The sequence below is a fragment of the Ranitomeya variabilis genome, chromosome 3 (genome assembly GCF_051348905.1).
Source record: "Ranitomeya variabilis isolate aRanVar5 chromosome 3, aRanVar5.hap1, whole genome shotgun sequence".
Lineage (NCBI taxonomy): Eukaryota > Metazoa > Chordata > Amphibia > Anura > Dendrobatidae > Ranitomeya > Ranitomeya variabilis.
Genome location: NC_135234.1, coordinates 213,726,747 through 213,739,671, shown reverse-complemented (window position 1 = coordinate 213,739,671; position 12,925 = coordinate 213,726,747). Strand labels below are relative to the sequence as shown.

The 12,925-nt window shown below is 44.1% G+C and overlaps 1 protein-coding gene across 1 annotated transcript in view; it reads left to right on the top strand.

Moving 5' to 3' along the window:
* PM20D1 (peptidase M20 domain containing 1) overlaps positions 1 to 12,925 on the top strand; it is a 189,067-nt gene that overhangs the window by 146,623 nt on the left and 29,519 nt on the right. Inside the window, exons 9-10 of the mRNA XM_077295146.1 lie at positions 4,149 to 4,227; positions 5,171 to 5,242. Coding sequence (XP_077151261.1) covers positions 4,149 to 4,227; positions 5,171 to 5,242 — 151 coding nt within the window. The remainder of the gene's footprint in view (positions 1 to 4,148; positions 4,228 to 5,170; positions 5,243 to 12,925) is intronic.

Genomic DNA, 12,925 nt, shown 5'->3' with positions numbered 1-12,925 from the left:
TGTGGGGGTAAACCACTGTTTGGGCGCACGTCGGGGCTTGGAAGGGCGGGAGCACCATTTGACTTTTTGAACGCAAGATTGGCTGGAATCAATGGTGGCGCCATGTTGCGTTTGGAGACCCCTGATGTGCCTAAAACAGTGGAAACCCCTCAATTCTAACTTCAACACTTACCCCAACACACCCCTAATCCTAATCCCAACTGTAGCCATAACCCTAATCACAACCCTAACCCCAACACACCCCTAACCACAACCCTAACCGCAACACAACCGTAACCCTAATTCCAACCCTAATCCTAACCCTAATCCCAACCGTAACCCTAATCCCAACCCTAACCACAACTGTAACCCCAACACACCCCTAACCCTATCCGTAACCCTAACCACAAGCCTATTCTTAACCCTATTTCCAACCCTAGCCCTAATTCCAACCCTAACCCTAAGGGTATGTGCCCACGTTGCGGATTCGTGTGAGATTTTTCCGCACGATTTTTGAAAAATCTGCAGGTAAAAGGCACTGCGTTTTGCCTGCGGATTTACAGCAGATTTCCAGTGTTTTTTTGTGCGGATTTCACCTGCGGATTCCTATTGAGGAACAGGTGTAAACCGCTGCGGAATCCGCACAAAGAATTGACATGCTGCGGAAAATACAATGCAGCGTTTCTGCACGGAATTTTCCGCACCATGGGCACAGCAGATTTGGTTTTCCTTAGGTGTACATGGTACTGTAAACCTGATGGAAAACTGCTTCGAATTCGCAGCGGCCAATCCGCTGCGGATCCGCGGCCAATCCGCTGCCAATCCGCTGCAGATCCGCGGCCAATCCGCTGCGGATCCGCTGCAGATCCGCGGCCAATCCGCTGCGGATCCGCTGCGGATCCGCGGCCAATCCGCTGCGGATCCGCGGCCAATCTGCTGCGGATCCGCTGCCGATCCGCTGCGGATCCGCGGCCGATCCGCTGCGGATCCGCGGCCAATCCGCTGCAGATCCGCGGCCAATCCGCTGCGGATCCACTGCGGATCCGCGGCCGATCCGCTGCGGATCCGCGGCCGATCCGCTGCGGATCCGCGGCCGATCCGCTGCGGATCCGCTGCGGATCCGCTGCGGATCCGCTGCGATCCGCTGCGGATCCGCGGCCGATCCGCGGCCGATCCGCTGCGGATCCGCGGCCGATCCGCTCTGTGTGCACATGCCATAACCCTAACCCTAACCCTACCCGTAACCCTAACCCTAACCCTACCCCTAGTTCTAACCCTAACCCTAGTGGTAAAAGAAAAAAAAATATTTTCTTTATTTTATTATTGTCCCTACCTATGGGGGTGATAAAGGGGGGGGTTTATTTATTATTTTTTTATTTTGATCGCTGTGGTAGAACCTACCACAGCGATCAAAATGTACCTGTAACGAATCTGCCAGCCTGCAGATTCGGCGGGCGTACTGAGCGTGCGCCCGCCATTTTCCAAGATGGCGGTGCCCAGCGAGGAGACGGCCGGACACCGGGAGGATCGGTAAGTATGAGGGGGTGGTGGGGGGGTGGATCGGAGCACAGGGGGGGGGATCGGAGGACGGGGGGAGCGGACAGGAGCACGGGGGAGCGGACAGGAGCACGGGGGAGCGAACAGGGGGACGGAGAGGACCGGGCCACATAACGGACGACTGGGGAGGAGATCGGGGGCGGTGGGGGGGGCCAGTACATGATTTCCAGCCATGGCAGATGCTATTGCAGCATCGGCCATGGCTGGATTGCAATATTTCACCATTTTCATAGGTGAAATATTGCAAATTGCTCTGATTGGCTGTTGCACTTTCAACAGCCAATCAGAGCGATCGTAGCCACGTGGGGGCAAAGCCACCCCCCCTAGGCTGAAGTACAACTCCCCCTCTCCCTGCAGATCGGGTAAAATAGGAATTAACCCTTTCACCCGATCTGCAGGGATGCGATCATTCCATGACGCCGCATAGGCGTCATGGGTCGGGAAGGGGTTAAACACTCCTCCAACCTTCTAACCATTTTCTCCCCCAGCACAGCTGCCCCTTCCCCATTGAGGTGCAGCCCGTCCCTAGCGTAGAGCCTGTAGCCAACTGAGAAGTCGGCCCAGTTCTGCAGGAACCCAAACCCCTCCTTCCTACACCAATTCTTGAGCCACTTATTAACCTCCCTAATCTCCCGTTGCCTCTCTGGCGTGGCACGTGGTACAGGCAGTATTTTGGAAAATACCACGTTGGAGGTCCTTGCTTTCAGCTTGCAGCCTAATTCCCTGAAATCATCTTTAAGGACCTTCCACCTACCTCTAACTCTGTCATTTGTGCCAATGTGCACCATGACCTCTGGGTCCTCACCAGCCCCTCCCAGTAATCTGTCCACCCGATCAACGATGTGTCGGACTCGAGCGCCAGGTAGGCAGCACACCGTCCGACGATCCCTGTCTTTGTGACAGATTGCCCTATCTGTTCCCCTAATAATTGAGTCCCCCACTACCAGCACCTGTCTGGCCTGCCCTGCTCTCCTATTTCCCTCCTTACTGGAGCAGTCACTCCTCCGGCTTTCAGAGGACATGCCTGGCTGCAGCAGTGCTACCCCTGTACTGGCACCCCCCTCATCTGCCAACTTAGCAAACTTACTGCGGTGTGCCAGATCAGGACTAGCCTCCCTGGCACTCTTCCCTCTACCCCGCCTTCTATCTGTCACCCAGCTAACTGCCACACTGTCCTGCAGCTCCATCCTACGTATGCCCAAGGTCCCGAATCCACTGCTCAGGGGAGAGAAAAGAGCGCGATGTGCGTTATTTCCCTGTTGATCGGTGGGGGCGGCCATCTTCCTTTGGCCGCGCGTGCGCAGATGGAGCGCTCTGCCGCCCGCGGGTACAGGAAAATGGCCGCGGGATGCCGCGTGTGCGCAGATGGAGATCGCGGAGGCCATTTTCCTGAAGCCGAGATGCGAATTCTGCTTGGGCCTTGGGCATGCGCAAACCACTACGCCACCAACGGAAAACTAGGCAAGATCTGGGGGAAGACACCACGCCCTTTTGACCAGACCAGCCTGATTGACAGGCGAAAACGGCTACTTTGGTAACGTATTTTGGCAGCATAGGTGGGGAATCGGGGTCCACAAAATACACTGTTGTAATGCACAGCTCAGGCCCTATTTAACAGTATTTTTATCTCATACGGAAAAAACGGGGTGACAGGTGCCCTTTAAATAGGATTAGGGAGATGATGTCACTGAGCCACACCAAGCAACTTGCAAAACCTGACGTGGACCACAACTGAGGGCAGAAAAAAAAGATGAAGAAAGCATTTTACCCCAGGTTTCTAGCATGTCATCCTTCACATCATCTGTATGGAAGAAAAATCCTGGTTTTACCGTAAGAATGAATAAAGTAATATTAACGGCTATATGCAAGACTTTATGAAAAACAAAAAATGTACCTAAAAACTAACAGGCAGGCAATTGCAACTTATCTGTCTGTTGTGCACGGCACCATTCTTCCCCAGCACAGAGCAGTCATATAAAAGTCCTGCCCAGGATTCAGCTGCCTCTGCTGACGCAATGGGTCGGGACTTCTGATGTCATTCTGATTGACAGCTACCTTTCCCAGTTAGGCAGCGGTGATCCTGCTGTGAATCAGAATGACATCAGAAGTCACATGCTGTGAGCGGAGCAGAAAAAGAAACCTCTGCTCTGTAGACGTGATGTCAGCAGAGGCTTCTGACTCCCCCGGTAGGAGCAGTCTGTGACCGCTCTGTGCTGGGGAAGAATGGTGCTGGACACAACGGGCAGGTAAGCTGCAATTACCTTGCCTGGAAGTGCTCAGGTACTTTTTTTTTTTTTTTCTTAGAAATTCCTGAATACTCCCTTTAACATGAAACACCCCAGTGTTTTCTGGTAAAATTCTCTAATTTTGATGTGTCACACCTTTCTATTTGAAAAACTGAAATTGAATTCAAGTTGGTCGCATTCAAGATAAATGCCATGTTGGTTACAAGGCCTATCAAGATTCCTCCTTCACCAAAGCTTGTGTCTAAAATTGGATCACCTGCTGCCTAACAATTTTCATATTATATGGCTGTTTTCTTATCTTTGAGACACTCTATGTTGTTTAAAATATTATTCTATATGTAATTGTCATTTTCGTTTTCTATTTAGAGTGCTAGAGCAGACGCCATCCACCAATGCTATAGTGCGCACAACAACTGCAGTAACCATCTTTAATGGTGGTGTAAAGGTACTGTGCAATGTATGGTTATAATGTCATTATTTTCTTCATAAGTGACATTGTCATTAGTTTAAGGGACTAATCAGTGGGAGCCATTACTTTAATGCAATGCTTCGGCCTGGTACTGTTGTTTTTTAACCCTTGAATGCAATATATATACATATACATGACTGTGGGGGGCAGATACAGGCTGTATTAAGTAGCTGAAATGTATTTATAAAAGACGTGGACGGAGATAAGGTTGTTTGTTAACCAATTAAACTCCACTGTCAATCTCCGACAATGGCATTTAAATGGTACGGGCACCACTGATTATGCTCAGTGGCTCCCATCGGCTCCAATGGTTTCCTATGGCATCCAGGGGCCTAAGAAAGGCCCCCATTGCTGCCATGTTGGTACTACTCCGAAGCTTAGCCACATCCTGAGCTTCAAAGGAGACCAAGATTGACACTACAGTACATACTGAAAAATTATAGTATTATGGTATAGTATAAAATAAGCGACCGAACGATCACGAGTTTAAGTCCCCTCAAGGGACTAAAAAAATAAGTGAAAAAAATATATATTTAAAAAGTTTACTTTTTATAAATATAAGAGTTCAAATAACCCCACCTACGTTAAAAATAAAGAAAGGAGATAGTAGACTAGTCCAGCAGCACTCCTGGGCAAATTTTTTCATCATCGCTCCAGTTTATTGACAGGTCTCTTCTATAAGTACATAGGGAAAAACCTGTCAATTAAATGGATTAGTGCAGAGAGAATCTGGCCAGAGAAGGAACTGGGCTAGTCAAGTCTCTATGATAGATTCTTATCTTATTTGTGAGGCCCAAAGGGTTTCTGCTTGTACACATCATAGACTAGAGCATAGGGTAATGTTATGTCATTCAAAGAATAGCTAAAACCAAAAAGTTATTAGAAGTATAAACCAAGATGCACATTTGTTTTTATTTAGTCAAATGTGATTCCTGCCATGGCAAGAGCTACTATCAACTTTCGACTTCATCCAGCGCAAACAGTGGTCGAGGTAAGAAATATTCCATTTTCTGTATAAATAGTGGATGCTCATTCATATGAAAAACAAAGATGTGTTATAGATTGTGTTAGCACTGTCGCATGCCTGGCAGATAAAGGCTGCATGTCACAGCCAGGATCTTCCTCTAACAGAGCTCCCCCATAACTGTTAACCTGTTACTTGCAGCTGTCAATCTCTGATAGCAGCATTAACAGTGCGCTGGCATAGGGGTGCTGTAACATGGCGCAGGGCGGTAGCTGCGGGGGAGGGTACTTGTGTTTCACGCTCCAACACGTTAAATGAAAATGGGGGTCTTGGCTGTGTGTGTGCTTTTACTACCTGGGCAATACACCTCTGCAGACTGCATGGTGCCACTGTATCAAGGAGGCCAGGACCAGATGTTAGAGAATGAATTAAGGGAGACTAAAGTCCAATATTAAACTTGTTCTTACTGAACATAAACTTGATAAGAACTATGTATATAAGATAATAGGCACGTTTATTCATAAAAGTTTCTCTTGAACTTCTCAGCTTCATTTAATAACACTTTCTCTTGCTCTTCACATTTTTCATCTCATGACAATCCAGCAAACGATTATGGGAGATTTTGTCTTCATTTGGGAGGGCCCCACAGTTCGAGGTGTAATCCTACGGCCGCTCCCAGCTATTCTCAGTTCTCAGCTGTCTAACGAGGACTCCACTGCTTGGGGTGCGTCTGCATGACTACTCACTAGAACCTTGAAAGTCCACTGTTCTCCATAAGACAGTTTAAGTCCCAATATGGTGTCCATTGCTTCCTTTCAATACATAATTTAGTTCCCTTTCACTGTAGACAACTGTTCACTAAATTCCTGCTGATTTAATTACTTCTCGTTCCGTCCCCTCTAAGTGGGGCTTCTACTTCCCTTGGGTTATATTTTGTCCCGTTGAGGTTGCCTTTTTGGCCTGGGTTCCAATCTGTAAAATCTCTCCTAACAAATATCTCTTCACTTTTCCTTGGTCCTTAGGACATATTATCAGATGTCCTGTGGTCCTCCCTCGTCGCACACAACAAGTCAGTCTTGAAACTGTCAGATCTTAGGTCTGTCTTTGCTGAACACTGAGCTCTAACTGACTCTATCAGGGAGTTGTCTTCTGTCTTCTCACATAGCTCCTTCCATTCTGGGCCAGTCCCAACTATTAACTCTATCTATTACCCAACTAAGTACATAAAATTAAACAGACAAAATTTATATTTTACAGTGGCATTTAAATGTCTAGGCATCCCTGGTTTCCTTTGTATTTAGAAAAAAAATGAATATAGATATTCATATTTTACATTTTAAAAATTACAGAAAGGAAAACGGGCCAACACAAAAGTTTTGAGCACCCTGTATGGTTACTACCTTGTAGCACCTCATTTTTCAATTATCACATTTTTTAAAAGCTTTTTGTAGCCAGACAAAAGTGTTTCAATTCTTTCATCCATTCTTCCTTGGAAAATTCTTACAGTTCTGTGAGATTCCCGGGTCGTCTATACAATATATATTATGATTTTTTACGTTTGAAAAATTACAAAATGGAAAATGGGCCAATGCAAAGGTTTAGGCACACTTGGAGATTGTATGTGTGATCAGATAACTTTGACCAAGATTTCTGACCTTAATTACTGTATTTTTCCGACCATAAGACGCACTTTTGTTCCTCCAAATTTGGGAGGAAAGTGTGGGTGCGTCTTATGGTCGGAATGTAGCATGTGGGGAGGGGGCAGCGGCTAGTGGGATTGCACTGTGATCCCACTTGCAGGAGGCAGTTAAATGTCCCTGCTGCCTGAATCCAGGGCTGGGGAAACCACCTGGTCCCGATGATTAAAGTGCAGTGAATATTCATTAGCTGCTTCCCCGCCCACCTGTCAGCTGAGGGGTGAGCAGGGAGCAGCAAATGAACTTTCCTTCACTGAAACACACATGGTTTCCCCAGCGCCGGATTCCTGCAGCAGCTGGGGAGATCTGTGTGTCCAGTGGAGGAGGCAGCAGCAGCAGGGGCAGGGGGAGACTAGATCGCCGCATACCTGCCTGGCTGTGCTGAGTGCTCCAGCACAAGGACCTGTGTGATGTCATGAAGAGGGCGGGCTGGAGCATCACATGGCAGCACAGAGCCCTCCCTCTTCTGATGTTATCACAGGTCCTTGAGTCTCCCCACTAGAATCTGCTGGCTTCCTCTTAAGACCATTGCTGTGGAAAGGCAGGGGGGACACACTGCTTTTCACCTCACCACAGTGTGGCTGGCTGGCTGCCACAATTAAAAGGTTAGTCTTTACAACACACAATAAAGCACTCTGCCACTCCTGTGGTGAACTATAACTCCCAGCATGCCATAGGATCTGCAGGACATGCTGGGAGTTATGGTTCTCCCAATGGGATCTTAAAGCAGCACTCCAGTGTTATTTTTCAGTTCTGGAGTGGTGCTTTAAATATAAGCCCTGTGCCCCCCATTCTTATACTCACCCTCCAATGTCTTCATATAGTACTTTACAGACACCACACTGGTTCCACAGCACCATCTTCTACCCGTAGCTTCCAACATAATAACATACTGTTATATACAATACCACCACATATAATAGTATGTTATTAAATGTTACCACATTTTTTTCCCTATTTTCCACCTCTAAAACTTGGGTGCGTCTTATAGTCCAGTGCATCTTATAGTCTGAAAAATACGGTAGCCTGTTAGGGTTATGGCTTGATCACTATGACTTGTTCACATGGCTTGCAATGGCAGCTGGGAGGTCTGCTGAAGACCTCTGTGCGTGCCTTCTCAAAGCTTCATTAAAATCCAACCTGTGGCTGAACTTCATTGGAGAGTGTGATTTGTGCTACATACATAAATACTGTGGTATTGCGGTATGAAGCATAAGCGATAAGACAATCACAGATTCTAGTCCCTTAAGAAGTCTATTAAATACAGGAAAAAGTTTTTAAAAAGTGTTAAAAAATACAAAAACAGCAGCACGGTGGCTCAGTGGTTAGCACTGTTGCTTTGCAGCACTGAGATCCTGGGTTCAATTCCCCCCAAGGACAACATCTGCAAGGAGTTTATATTCTCCCTATGTTTGCATGGGTGTCCTACAAGTTCTCCAATTTCCACCCACATTCCAAAGATATACTGATAGGGAATTGAGATTGTGAGCCTTCTTGTATTTTTGACTAAAAAAATTGACTATACCGACCTGACATCATATGGTTTATATGACAATCAGCTGTCCTGATTTATAAATAAATCTTCATTGGTATTTTTAATCAATACACATGAGTTTTTAAGGGTTCTTTTGCTTTTTGTGGTTTTCTGCTTTGATAGACCCTTGCGTATACTATTCAGGTTTTGTAGATCATGCTAAGAGCATGGTCTAACAAGCTTGTGTGTCAGAGCAGAAGAACCAACAATGTATAAAGCATTGCAGTGATCTTGCATATCAATGCTTTATAACAGCGATCAGACTGCAAAAGTGAAATTCCCATAGACAAAGTCCCACAGTAAAAAAAAATTGTAAAACTTAAAAAAAATCACAAAATAATAATAAAAAACATATACAAGTAGATATATATATTGTACCCATAAAAAAGTATTTTCATGAAAAAAAGTACACATAATTGGTATCGCCACGTCTGGAACGACCCGATTCATAAATCTATCTCACTAGTTAGCACCTTCAGTGAACACTGTAAAAAAATAAATAAATAAAAAAACGAGGAAAAAAAACTATCATCATCATACTGCTGAGCAAAAACTGGAAAAAAAACTTGATCAATAAGACGAATGTCCCACAAAAAACAAACCGCCATACCGCTCTATCAGCGGAATAATAAAAATAAAAAATATATTTTTTCTATAAAATAGTTTTTATTGTGTAAAAGCTTCAAAACATTAAAAGTATAGAAATGTGGTATCACTGTAATCATACTGACCCAAAGATTAAAGCTGCCTTATCAATTTTACCAGTCAAAAACAAATAGAAAAAAAAACAATAGAAAAAGCAATTCCTGACTTGCTGATTTTTGTTCTTTTTGCCTCCCAAAAATCAGAATAGAAAGCAATCAAAGAATGAAATCTGTCCGAAAATGGTACCAATAAAAATGTCAACTCATCCCGCAAAAACCATGCCCCCTCACAAGACTCTGTTAGTAGAAATATGGAAAAATTATAGCTATCAAAATGTCAATGCAAAAACTAGTATTTGGAAGAAAAATAAGTGTCTTTTAGTGTGTGACAGTAGCTAAACATAAAATACTAATATGAATCTTTTATCGCTGTAATCGCACCGACCCAAAGAATAAAGTCGTCTAATCACTTGTACCACACTAGAAACTACATAAAAAAAAAATTATTTAAAAGTCAATTTTTGATCTGCTGTTGATTTGTTCATTCTGCCTACGAAAGATTGCAGTAAGGCTCAGCTCACATTTATCATGCGCACTACGCTTACATCTGTGTCTTTCTCTGTTTGTCTCCATGTAAATCTCTGAAATACATGATTCAGATGGAAGATGCCCAATAATGAGGCAGATCGAGTCACTTTGAATGTTGTCTGGCCTATGATCTGGCGGTGTACGTCTCTTCAAGAGTACATAAAAGTGTGGTCGGTCACAGTTTTGTGCACCTCTGAAAAGAACGACACTGCTGAACAGAGGTCACACGGAGTCCAGAGTATCTCTACAGCCTCATTACAGTGAATGGATGCCTCAGAGGGTCATCAGATCCACGTCATGCTGAGATTTAGATGGAAACCCCGATGAAAGTGCTCAACGTAGAGCACAGAATAAACTTGATCCAAAATGTTATGTAAAATGTTTCAAAACAAACCAAAAGCTTCAACTCAATCCACAAAAAACAAGTCCCCAATCAACTGCTTCATCTGTTACCTGTTACTGCATTGTTACTGTTTTGCTCCTAAAAGATTAAATTTATATTTGTATTATTTTGTTAGTATTTTGTGAATCCACCTTTGGCTTTCAACACTGCCTAAATCTTTCTGAGCTGCTCTTTATCAGATTCAAGCATGTCTTGACTGAATTCTGATCTCAGGTCTCTTCGACACGTTCCCAAAATTGTTGCATACTGGTTAACTTACTTGGGTATGTATACAGCTTTTTCTTCAACTATACCCACAAGTGTTCAATTGGGTTGAGGTCTGGGAGACTGTGAGGGTCAATCCACCAACTCTACTTCATTGTCATTGAACCATTTCTTTGCCAAGAAATGTTCGTTGTCCTGCTGGAACACTGTCGTCCTTTTCATACCCATAGTACTCGAGAATATGAAGTAACTAGTTTTGTAGGATACTCACATGTAGCTCAGCATTAATACCACCATCGATCTTGGTCAAGTATCCAGTGCCTTTGGCTGGGAAACAACCCCATATCATCAGGCTTTTTCCACCGAACTTGACAATTTCTTCAATTTCTTGAAAAATATTTAGAATTGAGAGTCCTCAGTGGTTGATACCTTTTAATGGCTAACTGAAAAGATGGTAACAAATTGCAAGCTTTCGAGACTACATACGTCTCTTCATCAGGCAAAGACTAAAACAAATTCTGAAGAATCACATATTTATGCACAACATAATATAGAGAAAAAAAAAAAAAAAAGGGGAAAAAAACCATGGATAAGCTAGGTGACATGAAGCAGAATTACCATGGGTGATAAACAGTTACGTCCATAAATATTGGGCCAATTCTTAGATAAGGATTGTTTTATTGTCCTGTGATTAGGGTCTCGTTCTGTTGTGATGACCCCACATGGTCTGAGGGGCAAGTTCATTAGTTGATGTAAAAAGACATAAATCCGTGTGACACATTCATTCCTGCATTTAGAGTGTCAAAGGTCGTCATCAGTTTATACTCCCAGACTCTTCTGTCTCTCTGAGTTTTGAAGTTACTTTTCAATACAAGTAATTTCATGTCCATAATGCTATGATTTGGGAGACAGAAATGTATTGCCACAGGTATATCCATTCTTTTTTCTTTTATTGTATGGCGATGAGAGTTCATCCTTGTTCTCAGTTTCTGCCCTGTCTCCCCCACATACAGACCCCCAGTTGGACATTTAGTACAAATAATTAGGTACACCACATTAGAAGTGATGCAGCTGAATGTACCTGGTATCTTGTAGTCCTGGTGTGAATTGGGGATCTTTATCTTGTCCGTGGTCATTATAAATGGACAGGTTTTACATTTTTTCTGATTGCAGGGAAAGGTACCTGCAGCTGTTGGAGAGGACAGGGAGCTTCTGACAATGATGCTTCTTAGATTTGGGGGCTGCCTAAAACACAGTAGTGGGGGGTCTGGAAAAATGGATTGTAAGCGGGCATCTTTTTGCAGTAAAGGTTGTAATTTCCGTGCAGCTCCCCTTAGCGCCTCCAGATTTGGATTGTAGGTGACCACTAGAGGCACCCGGTTATTTTCTTCTTTAGTTTTGTAATGTAGCAGGTGATTCCTTGATATTCTGGTGGCTCTTGTAATCTGATTTTCAATTGTTCTTGGATGGTAGCCCTGATTCAAAAAGGTCTTTCTGAGGCGACCCAGGTGTTCATCTCTATCCATTGGGTTGGAACATATACGATTGTATCTGATGGCTTGGCTGTAGACAATGGAGTTTTTTATGTGTTTTGGATGGAAACTGTCCCATTTAAGGTATGTTGGACGGTCGATTGGCTTCTGATACAGGGACGTCTCTATTTTATTGTTCTGCAGCTTAATGATGGTGTCCAGAAAGTTAATTTCAGTGCAGGAGTAGTTGAGTGTCAAGTTGATGGTAGGATGAAATTGATTAAACTGTTCATGGAACGACTTTAGCTGTGGCTCAGACTCTGTCCAGATGATTAAAATGTCATCAATGTAGCGGTAGTACGCCAGAGGCCTGATGGGACATGAGGACAAAAAGTCGCTTTCAAGCTTGGCCATGAACAGATTTGCATACTGTGGGGCCATTTTACTTCCCATTGCTGTGCCAGTCTCCTGTAGATAGATCTTCTTGTCAAACTCAAAGTAATTGTGGGTGAGGATAAATTTTATAAGTTTCACCACAGAATTTGCATCAGTCCCTGTGTTTTCCAGGAAGAATTTGCAGGCATTTAATCCATCCTGATGTGGGATATTGGAGTACAAAGATTCCACATCCATGGTGACCAGGATGGTTCCTTCTGGTAGAGGACCAATTGCTGATAGTTTATTCAATAGGTCAGTTGTGTCCTGAATGAAGCTGGGTGTATCTTTTACTAGGGGTTTAAGAATACCCTCTACCCATCCAGATACCTGCTCAGTAAGGGTGCCCACACATGAAATAATTGGTCTTCCTGGGTTTCCAGATTTGTGGATTTTGGGAAGCATGTAGAATGTCCCTGTTCTTGGACTTTCTGGTATCAGGTCATTGGCTCTTATGGATACGTCAGGCAGACAAGATACTAACTTGTTTAGTTCCTTGTAATAGTCCTGTGTAGGATCCGACTCCAATGTTTTGTAGTAGCGTGTGTCCATAAGTTGTCTGTTTGCTTCCTTCATGTAGTCTGATGTGTTCATCATGACTATTGCACCACCCTTGTCAGCAGGTTTGATGATGATTTCTTTGTTGGTTTTCAGAGACTGTATGGCCTTTCTCTCCTGGGCACTGATGTTGAATGAGACCCTAATCACAGGACAATAAAACAATCCTTATCTA